This window comes from Alosa alosa, chromosome 18, assembly GCF_017589495.1.
Source record: "Alosa alosa isolate M-15738 ecotype Scorff River chromosome 18, AALO_Geno_1.1, whole genome shotgun sequence".
In the NCBI taxonomy this organism is placed as follows: Eukaryota; Metazoa; Chordata; class Actinopteri; order Clupeiformes; family Clupeidae; genus Alosa; species Alosa alosa.
In genome coordinates this window covers 18,413,913-18,439,583 of record NC_063206.1, presented here as the reverse complement: position 1 = coordinate 18,439,583, position 25,671 = coordinate 18,413,913, and the positions used below count along the sequence as shown (strand labels likewise).

General features: G+C 41.6%; 2 protein-coding genes across 2 annotated transcripts in view; one reads left to right on the top strand and one right to left on the bottom strand.

Moving 5' to 3' along the window:
- The window catches only part of cfap43 (cilia and flagella associated protein 43), a 35,642-nt gene extending 13,273 nt beyond the window's left edge, over positions 1 to 22,369 (top strand). The window contains exons 19-37 of the mRNA XM_048269163.1: positions 320 to 397; positions 598 to 723; positions 1,005 to 1,109; positions 1,261 to 1,377; positions 1,837 to 2,037; positions 2,782 to 2,988; positions 3,127 to 3,216; positions 4,535 to 4,615; positions 7,614 to 7,739; positions 7,925 to 8,044; positions 8,172 to 8,279; positions 8,525 to 8,611; positions 8,991 to 9,079; positions 10,216 to 10,417; positions 10,548 to 10,660; positions 10,840 to 10,999; positions 11,752 to 11,916; positions 12,355 to 12,435; positions 22,241 to 22,369. Coding sequence (XP_048125120.1) covers positions 320 to 397; positions 598 to 723; positions 1,005 to 1,109; positions 1,261 to 1,377; positions 1,837 to 2,037; positions 2,782 to 2,988; positions 3,127 to 3,216; positions 4,535 to 4,615; positions 7,614 to 7,739; positions 7,925 to 8,044; positions 8,172 to 8,279; positions 8,525 to 8,611; positions 8,991 to 9,079; positions 10,216 to 10,417; positions 10,548 to 10,660; positions 10,840 to 10,999; positions 11,752 to 11,916; positions 12,355 to 12,435; positions 22,241 to 22,369 — 2,385 coding nt within the window. The remainder of the gene's footprint in view (positions 1 to 319; positions 398 to 597; positions 724 to 1,004; positions 1,110 to 1,260; positions 1,378 to 1,836; positions 2,038 to 2,781; positions 2,989 to 3,126; positions 3,217 to 4,534; positions 4,616 to 7,613; positions 7,740 to 7,924; positions 8,045 to 8,171; positions 8,280 to 8,524; positions 8,612 to 8,990; positions 9,080 to 10,215; positions 10,418 to 10,547; positions 10,661 to 10,839; positions 11,000 to 11,751; positions 11,917 to 12,354; positions 12,436 to 22,240) is intronic.
- sfr1 (SWI5-dependent homologous recombination repair protein 1) lies at positions 22,284 to 23,855 on the bottom strand. The gene is made up of 3 exons (XM_048269779.1): positions 23,641 to 23,855; positions 23,089 to 23,442; positions 22,284 to 22,764 (listed from the first exon to the last, which is right to left on the bottom strand). Exons 1-3 carry the CDS (start codon positions 23,740 to 23,742, stop codon positions 22,573 to 22,575), a joined length of 648 nt encoding a protein of 215 aa, XP_048125736.1. The 5' UTR covers positions 23,743 to 23,855; the 3' UTR covers positions 22,284 to 22,572.
- Positions 23,856 to 25,671: the final 1,816 nt, after the last annotated feature.

Sequence of the window (25,671 nt, the reverse complement as noted above, 5' to 3'; positions counted from 1 at the left end):
GCGGCGCTCGGGGAGCAGTGAGGGGTTAGGCCTTGCTCAAGGGCACTAGAGCCGTGCCTACTGGTTGTGGTTCGAACCGGCAACCCTCCGGTTACAAGTCTGAAGTGCTAACCAGTAGGCCAGGGCTGCTCTATCACGACGGTCTATCTCCATATGTCTCTCAGATACACGCACACACATGTGTTCCGTTATTTGTATCTATGTGTTTATATTCGAATTACATTCATACACACACAGAAAAGACAAAGACAAAAATCTTCCCACAGACACGCACCCACACACTCACGAGTCAGCCCATAGATGCCATTTCTCTCTACAGGTTAGTAAAGAGGAGAACCAGAAGTTCACTGAGATAAAGCAGAATCTGAGGAAGTCCATCAAAGAACTCAGAGACACAGTAAGACACAACACACACAAATCCTTCCGGAGATCACAGAAAGACACGATTTCAACAGAAACAGAACACAAATACTTAAAAAAGCTATTTTTCTCAAGTTTTCTCGTGGTCGTGTATTCATGTAATGTGTGTGTGTGTCCATATTTGTATGTGTGTGTGTGTGTCCATATTTGTATGTGTGTGTGTGTGTGTGTGTATAGATCCAGGTGATGATGAGGGAGAATGAGGCCCTGTCTGAGATGGAGCGCTTGGAGCAACAGGAGTTTAATTTGGACGCAAAAGAGAAGAAACGACTACAGGCAGAGGGAGAACAAGAGGTTCAGAGGGTAAACATACACAGATACACACACACACACACACACACACACACACACACACACACACACACACACACATATAAACAGAACTCACACTTACCCCCACACAACGAACAAGCACACATGGACACAAACACACTGTACATACACATACACACAAACAGAAACACACATACTCACACATCAAGCATTAAGGCAAGGCAATAGTTTCTGATCAAAAGTCAAAATGTCTAAGTCAAAGAGCCAATGGGTAAAAGGGTTGTGTCATGTCTTTTTTCTCCTGTGTGAAGGTGAGGAATGAGATTGAGATGGAGAACTTGGCAAAGAGTTACCTGCGAGAGGTGTTGAAGAGAGAGTGCTGGGACTCCATGAAAGTCAAAGGCAAAGCTATCAAAGTGTGTCTATGTGTGTGTGTGTGTGTGTCCATTTGTGTTTATGTTTATGCATCTGTGTTTGGAGTTTGTCTTTTCTAGCTAAGTGTTTTCCATACATCTCCATATATGTGTGCTTGTGTGCGTGCGGGTGTGTATTCTACCTGTTCTGTAGGCATTCCACTCATCCTATGAGGTGAAGAACTACCCCATGAAGGAGCGGACTCAGACAGAGCTGGATGAGTTACTGCGAGTGGAGAACATGAGGAAGATCGAGCTTGCAGACTCTAACGTACGACAACCCCTACAAATAGCAGAATAGTCAGAAGACATTCCAGATGATCATACCAGACAAAATTAGACTATTGTTTACATTTACATTTAGTCATTTAACATCATTTGTCATTTGTCCAAAGCGACTTGGAGCAACTCGGGGTTAAGTGTCTTGCACAACAGTGTCTTGCACAACTTTTCAGGCTACTGCATGTTAGCCCAACTCATCGCACTATTATATTGACTATACGGTTCTTTATTACACAGCATCTACTATAAAACTACGGTTAGTACTAACTTTAATCTATAACAGAACTGTAGAGTAGCGAGAAATACATTAGTTAGACTTAGTTGTTGTGATTGATTAAGTGGAAAAGTGATGACCGATGCACACAACTGGAGGGTTGTCTGATCTGTGTGCGTTGACTATGTGCAGGTGTACTTTACTTTCTCACATTTCCATGTGTTTGAGCTGCAGCTCCAGCAGGAGATCATGGAGCATAGGGCTCACGTGCTGACGGAGCACGAGGAAGAGGAGGAGGAGGAAGGCTCTGAGGCAGAGAGCGTGGCCCTGTGTGGCAGCCTGAGTGGCCGGTACGGAGGCACCCAGCCTCTACTCCACAGCCAGTTCAACCTGCATATCAGAGAGCAGAAGATCAACCAGATCACCCTGCTACAGGTGACACACATATGAATGTGCATGGGAGCTCACACACACACACACACAAACCAAAACTTAAACTAAACCAAGACTAAGTCACTCTAAACTCTTACAAACAGGAACACTAAGCATCAATAGGTAACAGGTCTTTGTACCCTCTGCTGTGACTGTGATATTTTATGTGTTGTATGTACTTTATTTTTTTCTGTTTTTTGCCATGTTGCAAAGAAATTTCCATTTTAAATGTATAAAAAATAATATTTCTTTCCATATCTTCCTATTTTATACAATATTAAAGGAGAAGTCAGGGATTTCGCAGGAAGTCGTGTTTGTTTGTGTTTATATTTATGTTTACATTTATTAGCAGACGATTCTGTGCAAAAAAACGTACATTATATTTTAACCAAGGACCAAACAAAACACACCAGAGAGGTATCTCACCCCTACCTTCAGCAGGGTTTCTGGTTTTTGTTGGCAGGCTACCCCCACTTTGTTTGTTTAAAGTTTTCGGAGTCTGGGCTGCATGTAGAGACTGGGTTTGTATAGTGTTCTCAGGAAATGAGCAGCTAGTGGTCGTGAGGAGATGATTGCTAAATTTGACAAAAAATGTTATGGGCTTGAAATTGCGTAAAATCCCTGACTGTGCCTTTAACACATACATTAGTACAGTTTGACTTTTGACAATTGATCAAGTATTGTGTATCTACCAGATGTAATTTGCAATGTCAGCCCAGTTTAACTGTGGCTACATCTTTCCCAAAGGATGTCATCTACAAGGTGAAGAGCGCCTTCAATAAGGAGTTTGACAACGTGTACAAGCAAAAGGAGCAGGAGATGCATCGTGTGCGGGAGAGGAACAAGCGCATCACAGAGATCATGGCCGAGCTGGATGTGATGGAGGCTCTATGGGAGCCAGTGCTGTCCATCAGTGAGAGGCCAGAGAGGGCGTTGACAGTGGACGACTCAGAGGTGTGTGTGTGTATGTTGGAGAGAGAGAGTGATCCTTGATACATGGGGTCAGGTAGTTATAAAGGGTGTGTTAGTAATTACTATTAGTTAGTAATGTGTGTGTGTGCGTGTGCGTGCTTGCTTACTTCGATATGCCAGATCAAAGTGGAGAAGTTCTTGAGCCTGGAGCTGAGGCAGAAAGAGGAGGAGCAGAGAAAAGAGGAGGAGGAGAGGAGACTGGAGGCAAAGGTGTGGCGCTCTCTCTTCATCACATTTTTTGTATTCTGTAACCTCAAAAACCTCACCTTCTATTAGACAGTGAAAACAGCGACATGATACAGAATGAGACATTTTTATTGTTGTTGCTGTTGTTATTATTATGCTGCTGCATAATTATTATTATTATTATTATTATTAGTAGTAGTAGTAGTAGTAGTAGTAGTACTAGTACTAGTACTGGTATTAGTAGTTGAGTAGTATCAGCGTAAGTGTGAGTGTTTGTCAACAGACATTTCAACATTTGTTAGGGCATATTTTTACATTCAGATTTTTCAGTCTGTGTCTGTCGGCATCAGTATTAATATCAATGTCTGGGGATTCTGCACAAACTCATTACAGTGTAGTCCACAATAATACCCCTGAGAGACAGTGATTTCATAGGAAAGAACTGTTTTTGGGTGAACCTATCTACAAGTGCCTTGGCGGTTTGTTTTGTGTTGTATATGCTGGGAGAGGCCTAGGGGTTGGAGACGCTATTGGTAATCCAGAGTTGGCTTGTGAAAAGTTGACTCAACTTTGGTATTGACATTTGCCTATAAGTGCAGCCACAACATTTGTCAAAAAAATGTTTTAAAGGACAAGTTCAGTCTAACAACAACTAGGTAACGAGTGTTGTTGTTGGGGATGTTAGCAACGTTAATCTGAGTAGTTTTGAGTAAAACCGGAATATGCATTTGCAATAAAATGCATATAATGATAGTCTTGGGGGCATATTCGCTATGTCATAGTAAATCACTACTTTAAGTCACTGACAAGGCTCAAAATATCATTACACTTATGTGATACTCTGGACAGGGTCCCTACAGACCAACAAAAGTATTTTTAACTTTGTACAAGTAAAAGCTGATTACCAAATGCAGTATCACATGGCCTTGTCAGTGGCTTAAATTAGCAATTTACTTTGATATAGTAAATTTGCCCCCAAGGCTATCGTTATATGCTGTTTCATTACAAATGTACATTTCGATCTTACTCAAAATTACACTTACTGTATTAATGTTCTTAACATTCCCAATGACAGTTAACACTTGTTATGATCTATAAATAGACCCTAGGTTGACCCATCTAAAAATAGACCCTTTCAGATAATGACAAATATTTCTCTAAATTTCACAAAATTGGCCTGCACGGGTGTCAAGGGAGTTCTAGAACATCATAATTGATTGCTGTCACATTCTTCTATAATGTTGCTCCTTGTTCTCCAGTGAGCTAATGATTTTTGTGCATGTAAGAACATTCTGTTTGTATAGTGTGTCTATTATTTGAGCGGTTGATCTCTCCTCTGCAGGGTGAGAATCTCAGAGAACGCGCTCTGGGCCACATGATGGGTGGAGTGCTAGAGGTCAAGAAGGAGGACATCCTAAAGATGGTGAGGAGCAACAATGCGTGCATACACACACACACACACACACACACACACACACACACACACACACACACACACTCCACTGATCACCTTCAATCTGCCTGTGTAGGAGGTCCTGCATGACCAAGATGGAAATACTAACACAAACAAATTTTGCCGTTCAATTCAATTTTAATTTCAATTTATTGTGCTTATATAGCGCCAAAACATTACACATGTATCATGGTGCTTTACAGAATGTAGGCAATCAGAGAAAAAGAAAAGAGGGAGAAAAAAAAGGAAGAAAGAAAGAAGGCCCATGGGTAACAGGGGGAGGAAAAACTCCCTAGAATTGGAGATACATATAGGAAGAAACCTCGAGCAGATCCACAACTCAAGGGCCTGACCCATCTGCCTAGGGTCAATACGGACAGTAAGGTCTGTAAACAATGACAAATGCATATGACAGTCAGGTGTGGAGAATAGGACATGGTGTTTAAAGCACCTGAGGTGAAAGTTACAAGAGGTGGGATGATTACATTATCCGTATGATAAAGCATTAATCATGATTTAGTGAGAGAAAGTGCAATAGTCAAGGCCAGAATTGTCCAGAAAAAAAAAAAAAAAAGTTGTCAGGGGCAAGTGGTGGGTCAGCAGACAGGCCAGAATCCGGGCAGAGTTGTCATAGGCAGGTGATGGGGCTGTACGGGCCAGGAATCCAGGTAGGGAGACAGTAATACAGCAGTCAAGGATGGGACTTCAGGTGGGATGGGTAAAAGGAGGGCCAGGCACACGGATGGTTGATGACTGGTGATATACAGTAAGGGGGAAGAAAGAGAAATGTAGAATTGGTTAGTATTACTTGAAATCAATGTGGTTAATGTCAAGAAGTGATCAGTGGTGCTATATATTGTTACAGTAAATCATAGTGAGAATGGGCAAGAGAGGGAGAGCTGAGAGAAAGAGTAGGGGAGAGAGGAGGGGGGGGGGAGGTTGTACGGCGTGGCACATGAGAAGTCCATGACAGCACTATGCTATAGCAGCATAACTAAGGCATGGTGAGGGGTAGTCAACACCAGCGCAGGTATGGTCGGGGACCACCATCTCACGCGCGACTGGGGTGCCAGTCACACGAGGACTCAGCAGGGTGGTCCATTCCAAAATCCCTGAGATGGGTGAAGTTCCACACCGCACCATACCTAACTATGGGAGGCAGTAAAGAGGTATGTTTTAAGTCTAGACTTAAAAATAGGGAGGGTGTCTGCTAATCAAATTGAGGAAGGGAGATTATTCCAGAGGAGGGGTGCGCGATAGCTGAAAGCTCTGCCACCTACTGTCGTTTTTGAGATTCTTGGAATTCCAAAAAGGCCAGTATTCTGTGATTGTAGCGGTCTGGGCAGGTTATATGGGACTAGGAGATCTTTAAAGGTGCCATGTGTAATGTCTGGCAAAAAATCAATTCATACTCCACATTCCATAAAAGATGAGGGCAGTATACCTCCAGAAAGTGAGTTGGTCTACCCTAGAGTAACAAACGAGAGCGTGTATTGCAGTTTGGCTCGGTTATGTTGCCGCATACCGCCTCATGGTGAAACTGGTATTATGACATCTGTCGGGCTGTGGCTAGTAATTTAGCATGCTAATTCAGGTTGATATCTCTGCAGCACTATACCTTGTCATTTTTTTAATGACACCATCGCCCTTATTTCTTCTCATTCTTCTGATGCGTGTAGCTCATTTTTTGGATATTTTTACCTCAATTCTTACACATGGCACCTTTAATATATTCTGGTGCCTGGCCATTAATGGCTTTGTACGTTAGAAGTAATATTTTGAAGTCAATGCGACTTTTAACAGGCAGCCAATGTAGAGATGCCAGGATAGGCATGAGTGTGCGAGCAGCTGCATTTTGTATAAGCTGTAAGCTTATTAGACAGGTGTTATTGCAGCCAGCATACAGAGCATTGCAATAATCAATCCTTGAGGTTACAAGAGCATGGATTAATTTTTCAGCGTCTGGTAAGGATAAGGACTTCCTTATCTTTGAAATGTTCCTTAAGTGATAGAATGAAGTTTTGCCGTTCATTCACATCAATTATGCAGCTGAAAAGATAATCTACTGTAGTTACTGTCCACAATTATTAATCTAGTTACTGTCCACAATTATTAATCTAGTTACTGTCCACAATTATTTAAGGCATAAAATGCACAAAGGCATAAAATGCACATGTAGCCATTACCTACTGGTTAGGGCTTTGGGCTTGTAACTGAAGGGTTGCTGGTTCGATCCCCGACCAGAGGAAAAATGTGGGAGAGGGAAGTGGTTGAGCACTGGTCTCCCATGCCCACATCCACAGCTGAAGTGCCCTTGAGCAAGGCACCTAACCCCTCACTGCTCCCGAGCACCGCTGTAGCAAGGCAGCTCACTGCTCCGGGTTAGTGTGTTCTTCACCTCACTGTGTACTCACTGTGTGCTCTGTGTGTATCACTAATTCACAGATGGGATAAATGCAGAGACCAAATTCCTTTCATACGCAAGTATATTTGGCCTAGAAACCTGATTTACATTTATATTTACATTGACAAGTGCATATTCAATGAACACTAACCTTGGGCCTCTTCGGAGTGTGCTAAAACAATCGAATTACCATTCTGTGTTGTTTCATTTCTGTTCACATCTATGTTTAATGTTTGTTCTGTTTACAACCTCACAGTTGGAACGGTTTCAAAATAAAACAAGTTTCTAAATAAAAGCCCCCAAAACACAATAGGAAAAGGCCCCCCAAAAAGTAAACAACATAAGGAATGCATTAATAGTAATATTAAAAAAAGTAAAGATTAAATTAATCAAATATTAAAATATATAAAAAAAATAATATATATATTTTTTTAATTAATCAAAAATAGAATTGAATATTGACTTAAAAGTCGAAAATCACATTGAATCGACGATTTGGAGAATCGTGACACCCCTAAAACACACAAACACTCACCAACCATTATTGCCTGCTATAATCTGCAGGAGGTCTCTCAACCTGAGTTCATGTCCAGGCCAGAAGTGCAGTGGACAGAAGAGGAGAGGAAGGCCCACAAGGATTACGAGAAGAAGGTCAAAGAGCTGCAGGAGGAACAGGAGAAGCACCGCAAGGTGAGGCCCATCTCCATCACCTTCCAATCAGTGCAGATCTCAAGCTCCAAAAAAAAAAAAAAAGATATGTATGACAGAGCACTGGTTGAGTACCGGTATATGCTATGCGACTGCCCTGCTAACATGTCTGGTTTTGAGGGTCCTTGTTCAATAGTTCAATGCTTTCTACACTGTCTCCATCCCAGACTTTAGAATCAGAGATGAAGAAACTGCAAACATGCATCAAAGAGGCAACCCAGGGCTTTGATGAAACCCTCACAAAACTGTTTGAGAGGAAGGTGACGTCCGAAATGGTGATATACCAGGTAAACCTCAAATGATGACAGTTTTTTCTTTATCACAAGCTCAATATGCACAGCTCAGAGGAGGAGCACTACCACTAGCTGTACTAACTATAGCCAGTAAAGATGAATGTCTCCTTCAATACCACAGGAGGAGCTGAAGATCGCCAACCTGATTCACTCCATACTGACTGAGGATGAGATTCTCAACAGGGAGAAGGAGCTGCATAACAAGCTGGAAACGATGAGAGCTTCAAAGGTACTCTCATTTGATTAAGCACCACACGGATGGAGAACAAAGCTTGCCTTTTTTGAAATCGGAATTTATTTCACGAGTGCTGTGAATGTCTCCCGGCTATATTCATCAGGTGCCACGAGTCTGGCGTGTCTTGCATGAGCAGACTTGCGTGGCATTTTAATCTGTTTGCCTCCAAGGCACTTTCTCCTCATCCCTCCCCTTTGTCTTTGCGTTCCTCTGTGTGAGTCACTTGTTCTTGCCCACAGCATAACATGGGCGAGGAGCTGAAGAAGTACAAGGAGGATGTGGACTCGTTCAGGGAGATGTATGACAACATCGTGGCAGAGGACAAGGTGCACACCCACCCATCCATACCTGATGTTACCTAAATGTACATCTGAGACTGGAGATGCTGCTCTAATTGCTTATCACCCTATAGAGGAAAGTGACATTGAAGTTCAGTTTGTATGAGAACTTTTATTCAGTGCCTTCAATATGTTGAACAGCATATTGATTTTACTCTTTTAAAAATCAAATAAAAATACTTTTAGACTAATAGTGATACATGATCACATACTTTTACTTTCATTTTAGAAATTGAATTGGTTCTGGCCCTAATCTGACATGAATACAGGATAGTCCTGATACTACTCAGGAGAAAATCCATTACATCCTGCTTGATATGATACAGTAGCTGATGTGTGGCTGATATGTAATCTTTCCTCTTGTCAGCTGCTTGACCGTGGGTTTCGTAAGGAGTTCTTTGATATCCCTGGACATGTAGTGGATCAGCTGTACAAACTTTATAAGAGAAGGCCCAGGTACTAACTATGATGGTCTTGTAATGAATAATCCTAAATTATGTTTTAGGTTATGCCAAATTTGGTTAAATTAGGTTATGCCAATCTAACCACTAACCCAACTATTCTGTGTGTGTGTGTGTACACATGTCTGCATCAGACCTGACAACTTCATCTTCATGTGTGTAGCCAAAAATAGACAGAGCCAAACACACAAGATAGGCCTAGACTACATTTCAGATATCTATCTAAATAAATCCAATGGGTTCCTGAAAATGCAATTGCAATCTTTTACAGTAGCTCAATATAGATTTTGACAATTTGTCTTAGAGCCTAATCCTGATCTATGAAAAACACTTGTGCTGATAGGGAATGATGTGGATATGTTGTCCATTTTCTTGTATTATGTCTATTCTATACTGGTCTATTATTACCCTTTTCCAATACATTATTATTCAATATTTCTTTTGTGAAGAAATGCATCTATCCCTCATATTATGCTCTCCAAAGTAGGATGTCTGCTCGTTTTTGCAAACTTTTTAAGTACCAAATCGTACTGACGTACTTTGATGTAAAAATGTGTGCCAGCTATGCAAAATGCATACAGGTTGGTATGGAAATGTCTATGAGATACTGTAGATAGATAGATAGATACTTTATTGATCCCCAAGGGGAAATTCAAGATGTGTATGTTTGTGTGCAATTACATTTGCTGTCAGGGCTAGTCTAGCAACTCTCCGTTGGCTTGTGAGCTCCAGAAATCGAAACTTAATCAGGCCAATAAAATCGTGTATAGAGTCGTTAGGTGGGCTTAACATAATGATTGATGGCAGAGTTGCAACGGTTTGGCTTGAATTCCCTGCTACTTAAAAACAAATAAGATGGATGTTGCTGCTGGCGAACAGTGTGACACGAGTTAAGCTTTTATTAAGTTGGCAAACGTTTGAACTAGCCAACTAGCTCCGCTGGTGGGAACGCATGGGACTCATAGCTGCCGCTGTCCTATTGCGTGCAGAGGGAATTTGAAAGACAACTGATTATCCCGCCCCTCAGACTGAGCACTGCGAACGGTGAGTGCCCAGACCCTACATTTTAATGTGGGTCTGGCTCGTCAGGCTACATTTATGTGTCATTGCCTGTGTTATGTGTGTTTGTAGGGTTCACCAGATGCGGACGCAGACGGACGTGCCCAGCGGAGGGGGTGTTGGGTTGGGCCAGACGCAGGCTGAGGGCCTGTCTCTCATGCTGAGGGCAATGGAGGAGCTGGACTCACGGGAGCACATGCCCGAGGGCCTGGACCCGGCCGTGTGGGAGCGCTTCTGCAACTCCAGGAGGACCAAGGTCGAGAGTGAGCACCAGGTGTGTTTCTGTCTGTGTGCAGTTACCTGTGTGTGTGTGTCTGTTTGTGTTGCAACTTGCAGCACTTCTGGTGTGTGTGTGTCATTTGCGGGCACACGATTGATATGTGTGTGCTCTGCATGCTCCTCAGGTGAAGATAAAGGCCCTGACCCTGGCAGAGATGCAGGCCTTTCTACAGCGGAGAACCGACGAGGATGAGAACACTCGTCTGGAGATCATCAATCTCATTGAGGAGATTAACAGGTAAGAGATTTGTTTGAAAACTGAGTTGTAGTAGTGCCAGTGAGAGTTTACTTTAAGTGAGAGCTGAGGATGGAAAAACTCCTGTATCCATGAAAATGTACACTGGAATCCCTGTGTATGTGTATTTATGTGTACACTGGTTTGTGCATTTGTGTGTGTGTGTGTGTGTGAATCCCTAGTCTCCGTGAGGAGAAGATGCGTTTCCGTCTGGACATCATGGTGCAGATTCTGATCAAGCAGGGCCAGGTGGAGGTGGAGGCTGGGGACTTTGTGGCCGACTACTCCGACTCTCTACTGCTGCACCGCAATGTGGTGGAGGACCTCAACGCCACCATTAGGGTACACGCACACGCAAATAAAACAAAAACTAACATTTATGACACCACACACACTCAAATCAAAATCAAACGACACACACAGAGAAACAAATAACCATAGATGATCATTAAATCATCGCACAGTTTTGAAAACGAACGTTAAGGGTTGTTTTAGGACATGTTTGTGCATGCCTGTTGCAGCCACTCTGAAGTAGTCAAAGGCGATTCAGAACGAGTCAGAAAAGTCGAGACATGACCAATCGTCAAAATTTCGGTGTCCACCACTCTAGTTCATCCAAAACAAACCAGAAAAGGGACTCAAAGTGCTAAATACCGGAATTTTCCTTTAAGCATACATACGACACAACTTAAAGGTTGTATCAGCAATAGCGGGGATACGTCACTTCTTTTGATGTTCAAACAAAACAGAGAGCTACAGTAGCTCGCTACCCCCTCCCTCCCGTGCAATTAAAACTCTCCTAAACGCGCATCTCGTCGGTTATTGGTTAACGGTTAACACTTTATTTTGCTTTGAGTGGGTTGCCAACCCTTGTTGGTAGCAATTGTTTTTGTGTACAGATCTGAGAGCCTAGGCTGCCTACAGAGACACGTTTTTTTGACTGCCTGCTTATGGGGCAGACAGCTAGCGGATCGTTAGGAAAGATTAGATGAATGTGATCATTTATGTTTGGGCCTTTTTTGGGCCTGAAATCGCTGATACAACCTTTAACCTACACACACTCTTTAAGATCATGACAAGCTGTGTGTGTGCAGATGCTGGGAGAGCAGAAGATCGCCAGCATGGTGGAGTGTAAGGACTTCCGGAAGGGCATCATCCAGCAGGAGTGGGAGCACAAGAGAATGCACATGCTGATGGAGGACCTCAACAACAAGGCTCGCGACATCCAGATGCTACGAGTGTCCCAGGAACTTCAGGAGGTGGGACGCGACCCACTCAACCCAGCACACTAATGTGCACCAACAGTTAACTTACTACCCTGGAGTGCGTTTCCCAAAACCACAGTTGCTAACCTGTTAGCAACTTAGTTGGTTGGCAATGGGAAATTACATTGCAACCAACAAAGTTGCTAACTTAGTTAGCAAATATGGTTTTAGAAAACGTGCCCCTGTTCTTTCTCCTCACTAAACACATCCTACTTTTAGGGTAAACTTAAGCAGTTATAGGCAGCAGACCTCTTATTTCCAGGCCAATCATTTAGTTTTATTGATTCCTCTTTAGATCTGTATTGTACATGTTTATTTCCATACAGACATGTTTGTGCCATACTGACTGAATGACATACAGACACTAGGCACATGTGACATTAATAGGATCAGCTTTGCACTGCTGTTACCATGTGTTGATTTGCTTTCCAGCACCTGGGTGAGATAGACCAGGACAGCAGAATGTCAAAGCAGGTTTCCATTCTAGAGAAAACTATTGCACAACAAGAACAGGTGAGTACTGACATCACTCTTCTATTTAAAGAAATTCAGACATATTTGCAATATAATCTATTTAACTCAAACTAATGTTTAACACATATTGAAAGAAATGAACTGGAACAGTCACCCAACTGATGAATGTCCTGCATAGGCCAACATAAAATATCATATAGAACAGGGGTGTCAGGGCTTAAAATTCATTTTTCATAATGGGGGGGAATTCCCCCCTTAGGTTATTCATGTAGGGGGGATTTGCACAATTTGGGCAGGGGGGATTCTGAAGTCAAGAATTGCGATTTCGAAACTTCTTTGATATTTTTTAAAAAGTGTTTGATTTTGGGGCCCCCACCACCCTGACGTCATCAGTAATATACTGTAGTGGGATCATTCACAACAGTGGACATCCTAGATTCTGCTTGACTCTCTCCACACACACACAAACACACACTGAAAATGATGGCTTATGTGATATGTTTCTATTTCGTATATTTTTAAATTCATATAGAGTGTATGTAGTTAATGCATTTTTTTATGTATAGCATTTTACTAGTAATTACTAGTAGCTAAACATATTCAGTCATTTGAATGCTTCATATTGACGTTTAACGTATAACACTCATCTTTAATGTGGTGTGTAGGTCTAATTGAGTGCACATTGGTGATGAGTAGGTGTAATTGAGTGCCTGTCACTTTAAGAAAATATGTGAGAGTAATTAGCCTCCCTTCAGCCTGACTGTTTTAATTTAGGCTAGTCGCTAGTGAATAAAAGTTGTGCATAGTGCATAAGGATATGTGGATGCAAATCATTGTTTTCTATGTCATTAGATGCAATAAATGTTCAAAAAACTAACAAGTCGAAGACAATCTTTCTGGGATCAAGTGTTGACGTGACCTGAGCTAGCAGGATAGTTACCAAGGAGCTCTTTCCAGATGTAAAAGTTTGCCATGGTTGCGTAGCCTATTTGTGTAAGCGCAAAGTGGTTCTCTCTCTCTCTCTGTGTGTGTGTATCTGCGTATGCATGAGGCTGATGATAATGTTCAATTCAACTCGGTAGTTGATCCGTCCGGTCAATAGCACCGCATTCACGCCACTTCATGATTATATTAACGTCATCAGACAGGCTGTAAAAGTGTATGCGGGAATTTCTTGCATTATGATGGCTAGAGTTGCGGGACTTGAACAAATTATGCGCAATACCCGCAATGAAATTTAAGCCCTGGGTGTCCAAACTTTTTGACTCAAGGGCCACATTGGGTTTTGAAAATTGGCCAGCGGGCCACACAACAAAAAAATAATGTGTATATAACGTTTTGTATCATTTAAATGGCAAAGTAATTTTGTTGTAGAAAATTAATTATGACCGCCGCACAGTGAAGCGGCGGTCATATAGGTTTAGTCAGATTTTTTTTTTTTTTTTTTTTCGCATGCCCAAATTTCCGTCAATGATTCCGGGACACTGAAAGACCGGGGTACACCTAAACTTGGTGGACATGTAACCCCACATGGATAGCATGGAACCATCGTTTTTCGTTTTGATCTGTAGCCCCTCCGCTGAATTGGACCCCGAAAGAAAGGAGGGTAGGGCAGACACAGTTTTCTGTGAATATCTCGAAAACCGTAGGGTTTAGGAGGACCATTTTTTTTTGTATGTTGATCTCAAGGGGCCATGTCAACCCATTCCATAACCACTCATTTCATGTATAGCGCCACCTAGTTAAACACAAAAAGTAAAAATGAGGTGGTGTAATTGAAGGTATCTGTGACCTAACATAGTCAAAACTGCACAAAATTGGAAGTGTAGGATCATTATGACACCCTATGTATGCACGCCAAGTTTTGTGGAATTCCGTTCATGGGGGCCACACAATAAATTAATTTATGTTACTATACACCAACTGGCCTGTAGGTGGCCGGAGACAGTTTTCTGTGAATATCTCGAGAACCGTAGGGGCCTAGGAGGTCCACCTTTTTTGTATGTTGGTCTTAAGGGGCATGTCAACCCATCCCATTACCACTTATTTCATGTATAGCGCCACCTAGTTAAAAATTAAAAAGCAAAAATGAGGTGTTTTCATCTCAATATCTCTGGCTGACAAGGTCAAAACTGCACGAAATTAAAAGAGTAGGATCATTATGACACCCTCTGAATGCATGCCAAGTTTTGTGTACTTTCGTTCATGGGGGGCCTTACAATAAAATAATTTATGTGTACATTTAGTGACGCATACACCAACAAGGATTCGGGACACTGAAAGACCGGGGTACACAAAACTTGGTGAGCATGTACCCCCACATGGATAGCATGGAACCGTCATTTTTCGTTTTCATCTGCAGCCCCCGGCTGGACTGGACCCCGAAAGGAGGGTAGGGCAGACACAGTTCTCTGTGAATCTTTTTATGGTATGTTGGTCTCAAGGGCCCACATCAACCTGGATCATAATCACTCATTTGTGATTTGCCCCGGTAAAAAATGAAAATCAGTAGGATTAAAAGAAAGCCAAAATAAATATTCATCATCATCATCATGGCTGCATTTTCAGTATTGGCGAAGTAGTCGTTTGTCCACTAGATGGCATCGTTGCAGTGAGGCGTAATTTTGTTGGAAGTTAAAAGTGGGTTGAAAAAAAAACAATGGACGCTTCATACAAGGACTGTAATTTACGCAGCGAACATCTAATAAGGATAGGACGATGTTCACATGAAGTGTAATTCCCATTTCTTCTTGAAGCCGAAATAAATCTAAGGATGTTTCTCGGACATGCTTGGTTTTACTGCAGGAATGCGTTAATCTTGTAATATCAATAAGGACCTAGGTAATGTTACCGTTAAGCGTTGGTTGAGTGATGGAGGCATTTGATTGATTGCATTTGTAGAAAACTATAAATGCGGTTATACCAAGCAAATTGATAGCAGCACTGTTTGTATCTTTCGACTGTCATTTATTGCACGTGCTACAAAATCATTCTGTGCAATGGAAGATTTACCAACGTTACACCCGGTCTGATACAGTTTTGCCTATACATGCGAGACTGAGGCGCCTGTTTATTTTGTTTTAAGTGCGTGCAGGGTGTGAGAGGGGAATCGATGTGCTTTGATTACAGCTTGGTAGTTGTAGTCTGTGAAATTAAAAAGCACGTGTGTGTGAAGTATCCAAACAATGACACCTTCATTTCATTATGGCTGCTTTAGCAAAACACCTTAAGCTACTGTGTAGTGGGTCCCATTTAGAAGTGGCTACTTCATTCGCGCTTTCCTTGACTCATGGAGCTGCGTGAATGTTATTACAACTTTTCGCCACGATATGACAGTTTAAGTCCGCTTGATACTGTAAGGCGTAAGCCATTGGTTTCCAAAGGAGATTTTATTTGTGTCGTCAGCATAGCCTATTGACAATTTATGTTGTCAATAGGCCTACCTTATAATCCTACCTGTAGCTTAGGGAAGCTAACAACTTTCTATTAGGATCTAGTTTGTTAGTTACCGTTTTGTCATAACTCCCTGATGCATTTTTGCATTTAGAATAGCCAGAGCGTGTATATCTCAATCGGAAAATTAAACAATATCGGGTGCCTATGGACTAGGCTGGGTGAACCCAGCCTGATCTGCCCGCTATTTATTTTTTGATTTCTTAAAAGATTGAGCTTGGTCTGATGAAAGCCAGACTAGCCATGGACCTCAGTTAAACAATGCAAGGGAACATGAATCAGCCTATATTTGCACTAACAATAACGGACAAAAGCTTTTCAACTTTGGCCCGTTAAAATGTGTATGAACAGTCTAGCGACGCATTTCATCAAGGCCCATTTGGACATGTCAGTTATTTGCACCACTGGTTAGATGTAAAACAGCATTTCGTTTCAGACTAGGCTACTGTTACTTAATTTGTGCATTAACAATAACGTTTCAGACTACTGTTACTTAATTTGTGCATTGACAATAAAGTATTACATGAACTAAAGATGACTAAAATCTTATGTAGAAGAAGAAACATTCACAAAAAATCCATCCATCCAAAAATGACCTTTGTTTTTGATAGCTGTTGAAAACGGCATGGAACTGACAGAGATGTTTTTGTTTATAAATACATAAAAAATAAATAAATAAATAACATTATGCTGATACCTTTTGCTTTTCCCAAATACAATGTAGCCTACAGGTGTAAGTGACCTTTCATCAATCCAGTTGCAATGGATGAACTGTGATGAACTGCCCTACTTGTGATTGTTTAGAGATTTTAAAGGTTTTATAACAATGCTACATCTTCTTTGGCTATTCTACAATCTATTCACCTTTTCAGCACCAGTAGGGTACTTTCTGTGCAGCCGCACACACACACTCAGGCATGCCAAACAAGCATACACAAAAGTTTCAAGAGTGGGGATGGAGTAAAATATGGAGACAAATTGAAGTGTGATTTATTTTCGCGGAACGGATGTACAGGACTGAGCGGCGGTCATATTTTGTACCGCTATGCGGTACATCTAGTTTCTTAAGAAATACTGTTCATTTGATGATTTATTTATAATGAATATGCACTGGTCACTTTAAGACTGTTGCCAGCTCCACTAGCCTATGGCTGTGCCCTCACAGTTTATAAATGGTTAGTAGTGGAAACTACTGTTGCCATCGCGATTTCCTTTTAAAAGTTTCTTATAAAAAGGAGATATCAATTATCAACAATGACAAGCCAGTTGGAACCTGCCGCGCTCTCTCCTTTGAATGTTAAGCAAACAAATAATTGTGGCTGTGGTCCACAAACAGACCATGTGATGTGTTTGCGCGCTGCTTTCAGACACACCTAATAATAATAATAATAATAATAATAATAAAGCTTTATTTGTATAGCACCTTTCATACACAGAATGCAGCTCAAAGTGCTTTACATTTGAAACATGTAACACAATAATAGTCAGTCAGTCATTATCAATCACTTTTCTTTGCTGTTTATGTTATACTCAGCAACATATCAAAAATATAGAAAATGGCGTCATAAGACTGGCAGCCTTAACCCTCTTACCCCCCAACAAGCCGCCATATGGCAACTGTGGCAAGGAAAAACTCCCATATTCAGGAAGAAACCTTGAGCAGAACCTGACTTAATAGGGGGAGCCCATCTGCTTCTGGCTGGCTAAGCCCTCAATAGTAGCAGATGTAGAATAATCTGAAAATGTAGTCTACAGGATAAGATGAGTTAACTAAAAGCTTTCCTGTACAGGTATGTTTTCAGATCTTTTTTAAAATATTTACTGAACTTCGCCTGCTTGATGTACAGAGGCAGGGTGTTCCATAGTTTGGGGGCATAATGGATAAAGCGCAGCTTCTCCACTTTGTTTGTGGAGCACTTTGGAGTGCGATTAAAAGATTAGAATTGGATGATCTAAGTTTCCTTTGTGGTTGATAAGATATTAAAAGCTCAGAGATATATGAAGGTGCTATGCCATTCAGAGCTTTGTAAGTAATTAACATAACCTTAAAATCAATTCTATAGGAAATAGGGAGCCAGTGCAGTTCAGCCAACACAGGGGTGATGTGTTCTCTCTTCTTAGTCTTAGTTAAAAGTCTAGCCGCAGAGTTCTGTATGAGTGCCAATTTCTTTAGATGTTTTTGGGAAGACCAGTGAAAAGTGCATTGCAGTAGTCTAACCTGCTAGTGATAAAGGCGTGAATTAGCTTTTTCTGCATCTTGTTGAGTTAAAAGGGGGCGCACTTTGGCAATGTTTCTCAAGTGGAAATAGGCTGTCTGAGTAACTTTACTGATATGGGGCTTAAAACTTAACTCTGCATCTAAGATGACACGAGGCTTGTTACTTTTGGTTTGACCTGGTGTGCCAAGTTCCCCAGATTACTAAGAATAATATCTCGCTTTAGTTTTGGTCCAACCAGAAGTACCTCTGTTTTGTCATCATTTAGTTTCAAAAGTTTTTGCTCATCCACTGATTAATGGAGGTTAGGCATGCAGTGAGGGAGCAAAGGCCATCTGGGTTAGTTGGCTCCACAGAAAGATACAATTGGGTATCATCTGCGTAGCTGTGGAAGTTTACATTATGCTGACTTATGGCGTTTCCCAATGGGAGCATATATATAGAAAATAGCAGGGGACCAAGGCAGCTCCCTGGGCCACACCAAAAAGGCAAGTCATGTTTTTCAGATACATGATCTCCTAGACTGATATAAAAATCTCTGCCAGTAATGTAGGTTTGAAACCAGTTTAGAGCATTATCAGAGAGACCCACCCACTTTGCAAGGCGGTGAATTAGGATGCTATGATCAATGGTGTCAAATGCCGCACTCAAATCCAGAAGAATAAGGATTGAGACTTTGTTTGAGTCGGTAGCTAGTCTGAGATCATTGACTATCTTTACTAGAGCCGTTTCTGTGCTGTGATTTGATCTAAAACCTGATTGGAATTTTTCAAGGATACTGTTTTCGTTGAGGAAGGTATTTAACTGATTGCAAACAACTTTTTCAAGTACTTTGCTCAAAAAGCGATAGATTTGATATAGGCCTGTAGTTGCTCAGATTGGTATGGTCAAGTTTTGACTTTTTAAGTAAAGGTTTCACAACAGCGGTTTTAAAAGCAGTTGGAAATATACCTGTTTCTAATGAGGTATTTATTACCTTGAGAAAAAAAGGGAGCTAAGCCTTCATATACTTTTTTTGAGGAATGTAGTAGGGATTGGATCTAAAACACATGTTGAAGAGCGGTTTGAGTTATAATTTTACCAAGCTCAGATTGAGTAATAGTGCTAAAGGACCTTAATTTTGGGGGCTGTTTTTGGGTGTACTATCAAACATATTACTTGTGTTACCAATAGCCTCCCTTATAGAAATGACTTTGTTTTTGAAGAAGTCTGCAAATTCTTAGCATCTTAGAGAGGATGCCTGACTGAGTGTGTCAAAAGGTGTTTGATGCAATAGCCTATCAATGGTAGAGAACAACACCCTAGAGTTTCTACTGTTTTCAGCAATTACCTTAGAGAAGTGGTTCCTCCTCTCATTCGAATAGCTCTATTATAATTTGCAATTTTTTTCTTTTAGAATGTACGGTGAACCTGTAACTTAGTTTTTCTCCATGTTCTCTCAGCTTTCCTACATGATCTTTTTTAGATCATGGATATTTTCGTTCATCAAGGTGTCAGTTTGCTACAGGGCCTTTTTTTAGTCTTTAAGGGTGCCACTCTGTCAAGCAGAGCCTAATTCACGATTAAGAGCCTCTACCATTTGATCAATGGGATGATGTAAAATATCTAAATTTATGGAGTCTATAAGAGCTATGAACTGCTGTTCTGCTCTAATGTCAAAGTCGCGATTTGATTGCAATTTAGGGATGAATTTTTGGAGTATGTAGTACAATATTAAAAGATACACAATGATGATCAGACATATTTATATCATTTACTGATAAGTCTGTGACTTCTATCCCTCTGGAAATGACTAGATCGAGGGTGTTGCCAAGGTTGTGGGTGGGTCCTGTAACATGCTGCTTTAGCTCTAAACTGTCCAACACATTAAGGAACTTACTGGCTTTAGCATCAGTTGTCTTATTGACATGAATATTGAAGTAAGCCATTTACAATTATCCGATCATAGCTAGTGATGATGGCGACATAAGTTCAGAAAACTGGTCGAGAAAGCCAGTCCATAGTTTAGGAGGGCGGTATAAGGTTAATAGAAGTACAACTGGGTCAGCCTTCAGAGTGAGGGCAATATACTCAAAGGAAGCGAATTAAGCCAAAGTTGACTTCGTGTGCAACTATATTTGTTTGAGAGAATGGAGGCAATTCCACCACCTCGTTTGCCTTGTCTAATTGAGTGGAAGAAATTATAATTTGGGGACAAGTCTCAACAAGAACAGCTTAAGCTGTCTGAAGTCAACCAGGTTTCAACAAGAAACAGAAAATCCAATTTTTTTTCACTAATAAAATCATTGATTGCAAAGGTTTTGGTAGTAAGTGCACCTATATTTAGTAAACCCATGTTAGCTGAAAATGCCTCTGGCTTTTGAGGGAATATGCTGAGGTATGGAAAGAATATTTGTTAGGTTTCTAGTTTTAAATTTGTCTTTTCTTTTTTACTATCGTTGGGTAGAAATCAGCGTTGGAATAGAACTATAAGCATAAGTCATGCAATAGCATGACACAGCTTGATCTATGGTAGTAGTATTGTATGTTACCCTGCAGAAAACATTCTCAGACCCATCCACATGTATAATGCCATTCGAATCAATACCTGGGAAGTGAATCTGTAATATTTTCTACAGAATGTCAATGTCTCAGTGTGGGGCTATGTTGTCAGAGAGTAGCCTGGCTCCATGTTGGTTTGGGTGGAGACCATCACGCTTCAGCATACTGGGCCTCTCCCAGAACAAGCCCCAGTTGTTGACATAGGGGATGCTTAGGGAAGCGCAGTAGCGTTTGAGCCAGGTGTGGAGATCGAACAGTCTGGACCATCTCTCAGCACCTTTTCTGTAGGTAGGGAGAGGCCCAGAGATGACAAAGCGTTTTTCTGTGCCCATCAGAGTGGTGATGAGAGTTTTGTAGTTTTCCTGCAGTGCTACTGACTGCTTATCTCTGATGTCGTTCGTGCTTACGTAATGCGATGATGTTGTTGACCTTGGTGTGGCGGGCCAGGATGCTTGGGAGTTTCTGCTGGATGTCAAGGACCTTGGCACCAGGGAAGCAGTAGACCTTGGAGGGACCGCTACATGATGGGGAATGCAGAGGTCTCTAACCATGGAACTGCCGATGACCAGGGTGGAGGTTGATGAGGTCGGGGGGGGGGGTCGGGCGCCGACTTTGAGGAGGGACCAGGATGGTTGTCACCGGGGCTGGAGGGGCTCCTCATCCTCGGTCAGAATGGCATAGCGATTTTCCAGTCGTATAGGTTGGGCTGGGCCTGAGTGCCGTCCGGACCGTCTGCCGTGCTTGTGATGCTTGCTTCTCGCGCATGGCTCAGGCTGGTGTGGAGTGGAGCTGGCCAGCAGAGCAGGCTTGGTTCTCAGCAGAGGCGGGGAGAGGCAACAGGGACAGAAGTTGCATTAGTGCATGGCATGGTTAAAGTATTGGAGGACAGAGTGAAATCAGGGCATCTGGCATTTGTATGTGTAAAGAGGTAAGCGTTACTTACGGAGAGAAAGGTGTCGAGGAACTGTTCATCCTTCTCAATCTGATGGAGGGTCGCTATTCTGGCTTGAGTTCCACTATCTTTTTCGCTGAGAAGGACGCATGAGTCGCAGCCTGGTGCACAGCTGAGGGGAGGCATCGTGTCGCGGCGAGGGCTCGCCGGTGTCAACTGTTTTTTAAACGTTTGTTTGCTAGTTGGCTAGCAACAGCGATATCGTGCAGTTCCTTGATAACTTTCGAACACAGGTAGCGGGTAAGTAATCTGAGAAGATCTCACTTTTATATTGAGTCACTAGTTTTGAGAGACGTTAGAAGGAATTTGATGCTTTCTTCTTCCAGATATCGTTTCCTTGGCCCGGTATTATTTGCAGCCCTTGATACTGGCTTAACGTTTAACGTTAACGTTTGACAGAAAAGTTTGGCGATCAAGGTTATAGAGTCCGATAATCCAAAGCCTCGAGCAACAACAGTTTATGCAAGAGTTTGTTCACGAGATATAATCGGTAGCCAGTAAATCCGTAGAAAGTAGATGGTAACAAGGAGATTTAAGATAGATAAGTTTGGAAGTTTAGGTAGTTACATACGGAGCACGCCGACCGGAACCGGAAGACACATGCCACGGCGTGTCCGTAAGTCTAATGTGTACAGTAGCACAGGCTGACAGTCTCTGATAGATAAGCCTGCTGTTCTTCCAGCCATGGAGGAGAACCAGGAGGCGAGGCAGAGCAGCTACCAGGAGATCTTGGGGCGCAAGCGTCTGGTGGAGCTGGCCAAGGAGCAGGCCCAGGACGTGGCAGTGCTGCGCGCAGAGGTGGAGAGGATGAGGATGAAGACCTTCCCCGCACTTGGCCAGTTCAAGCACAGCTGAGGCTCGACCACTGGGACACCAACAGCAGACTGCTCAGACCTGTGATTTTTATGTGACTGAGTTTATTCATATAAATATTTCACATATCCTAAAAAGTGTGTGAGGGCATTTATTTTCAGTACTTGTGCACTTTGAAATGTCTTTTTTTTTTTGTTCTGTTCAGACTTCTCTGAAATCATCCTCTGTGCGGTCATAGTGCAGCAGGCGGTCCTCCAGGCCGAATTGGTCCATGAGCTGGCCAAGGCTGGCTTTGCGACCGTCCATGGGCAGGGCTGTCTGCAGCTCATACAGGGCCGCCTGCGCACAGTGACGCCACTTCACGATCAGTGTACGCAGCTGTGACAGATCATTCTGGAGGAAGAAATGAAGAGCTTTACTGTTACATCCAATGAAAAGTTGGAGTGTTAGAGTTCACTTCAAGGTTAAGGGGACATGGAACATTAAAACGTCCATTCCATCGGTCCCTCATCCAAATCTTCAACTAACGTTATACTAATTTCTCTTGAGCATAAAAAATAAACTGCAGACGTGTCTAGTAAATAACCAGCATACTACCCTATGTTGACAACTTGCCTGTTTTGTCAACAAGGTGACGTTTTGAAATGTACAAAAACAAAAAGTCTTCACCCATTACACTGATATATTACATATCAAGGTCAAGTGTGCTACTGTTACCTTTTTCCGGTACATTTTGACCATCTGGAGCCTCCGCAGTGTCTCTGCCTTCTCTTTCACCTCCCGCCTCAGAATGTCTCGCAGCTGAATAATGTCTGTCTGAGGGAATTGTGTAGAATCCGCATGCGGCCCTGGAGTTTGCTTGATTGGCCGTTCGCAAGACAATTTTTCATTGTGGTTCAAGTCCATTTCCTTCTGTCCTTTCACCAGTTTTAGCTGTGTAGTGCCGTCTGTTTTTGGGGATGCAGGAGAGTCGTCCTCTTCGTCCACATTGAGTCTTTTAGCCACTGCAAGAGGTGATGTGAAAGAGCGACGGCTTCTCTTCAGTTTCTGCCTCAGGGAAGAGCTCATAGTCTGGGCCAGGTACATTATTCAGACAGTTAGTAAAAAAAAGTAATGCCACATAGACACATGTTTTCATTGCCATTATTATCCTAATGTTAGAATGCGTTTATGATTTCTTTAAGATATACAATCCAGCAGAAACAAAATAACCACCAACCAATCTAGTGCTAACTAGTTCAGCCATTCGTTTTTAGTTTTTTCACCTACCCTTATCTCAGAAGATGGTTGTGGACTAACGTTAGCATCGACATCATTGGTCGGAGTGTGGAACACAGACAGTGTTTTTTGTGCTTTCGGTGTCGTGTCCATTATGTTAACTTTGCTTGAAAAGTAACACCAAGCGTTGCGATTCTACTCAGAGCTGCAAATTCAAGGTTGGTGCGAAAACATACAATGTCACTTCCGCCTCTGCAGGAACTGCCAAACAGGCATTTTGGGAGATTGAGTAGGCTACTGGAAAAGTAGATAGTGGCCAACTAGCTCTACGGTCTATGCCTAGGCTACTAGAAGAAGTGGGCTACTTGAAGTCCGCATTAATGTGGCAAGTATTAAAGCCTAAAGTGTTTATGCATGCATTTTCTTCCCCGTTCAAACAGCATATTTCCTTGCCCACAAAAGAATCCCACTGCAGAAAATAAGAAAATGTTGCATTTTGCATAGAATTCTGTGTCAATTATCAGATAGGCCTAAGGTCGTTGTCTCAGCCAAATCTCGTCTTGAATTAGTCTCAAATCAAAGGGCTGTAAAATATTTCTTTTCAATCCTGTCTTCATATATCTTTTCAGCCCTTGATTGCTTCAGTTGACAGTGAAATAGCCTAGCCTACATTATAGCCAGCCCAAACTTGAAGACATGCTCTAAGTAGCCTATCATGACTGAACCATGTGGCATGCTCACTGATTTTCTATATGGCCCTATGTTTGAAAAAAAAAAGTGCAGAAGTGTTTGAAAAAAAGTGGGTATTAAAAATTATATGCACCTGTATAACAAAGTTCACTTTTTTTATTAACAACACTTTGAGTATTGCAGAATTAGTATATTTCATTTTAGTACACTGAAGTTGACCTTAATGACATCTATTTTGAAGTATACTTTTTAGAAGTACACAATAAACATACAACCCCAAATCAAAGTTGTAAAACACAAATAAAAACAGAATGTGATCATATACTTGTAAACCCATATTTAGCAGCAAAAAGGACATAGGCAACATGTTGAAAATGAAAATTTTGACTATTTCATGGAAATATGATAATTTTGAATTCATGTTTGAATTCATGTTTTAAGAAAAGGACAGGGATTTTTTTTACCAATGTGCTGCTTCACCTCTTCATTTAACAACATTCTGTAAATGTTTAGGAACTGAGAAGACTGAGAAGAGTTGTTCCATTCCTGGCCGATATGATTTCAGTTGCTCAACAGTATGAGGTATTCTTAATCATGTTTTTCATTCCATGAATGCATCTAATTTGACAGGTCTGGAGAGAAGCCATTTTAGCACTTGGACTCTTCCTCTGTGGAGAAATACTGTTTAAATTTGTGCAGAATCCATTTTGGCAGTGTTTTCCTGAAATATTCAAGGTCTTCCGTGGAAAACAACATTGCCTGGATGGCAATATGTTGCTCAAAACCTGTATACATCATCAGAATTGATTGTGCCTTGCTAGATGTAAGATACCCATGGCTCTAATACACCTCCATAATGTCATAGTTGTTGGGTTTTGAACTGAGCACTACAAGTTCAATAAAAGTAGGTTGGATACTTGGATAGGCCCTCTGGCCCAGATGATGGTTTCCAAAAATAATTGCAAATTTTGATTGGTCTAATCCACAGGACCTTTATCCATGTTACCTCAGTCCATTTTAAACAAGCTCAGGCCCAGATACGACAGTGGTATTTATCATGTCTAAATACTATTTTGGCTGTTACATGGTAAAGTTTACACTAGCATTTCTGAATTGAGTATCAAACTGTGCTCATACAATGGTTATCATCAGAGGTTTTCCTGAGCTATTACTATGATTTTCTTTACAGAAACAGGTTTGGTTTTAATGGAATGCCATCTGAGGTCCAAAAGACCATGGCCATCCAGTATTGTTTTTCAGTTCTATGATTTCTCTGGATTCTCTAAATATTTTAATGAATTTCTTGAATTTCCCCTTGGGGATCAATACAGTATCTATCTATCGATCTATCTATCGATCTATCTATCGATCGATCGATCGATCGATATTATG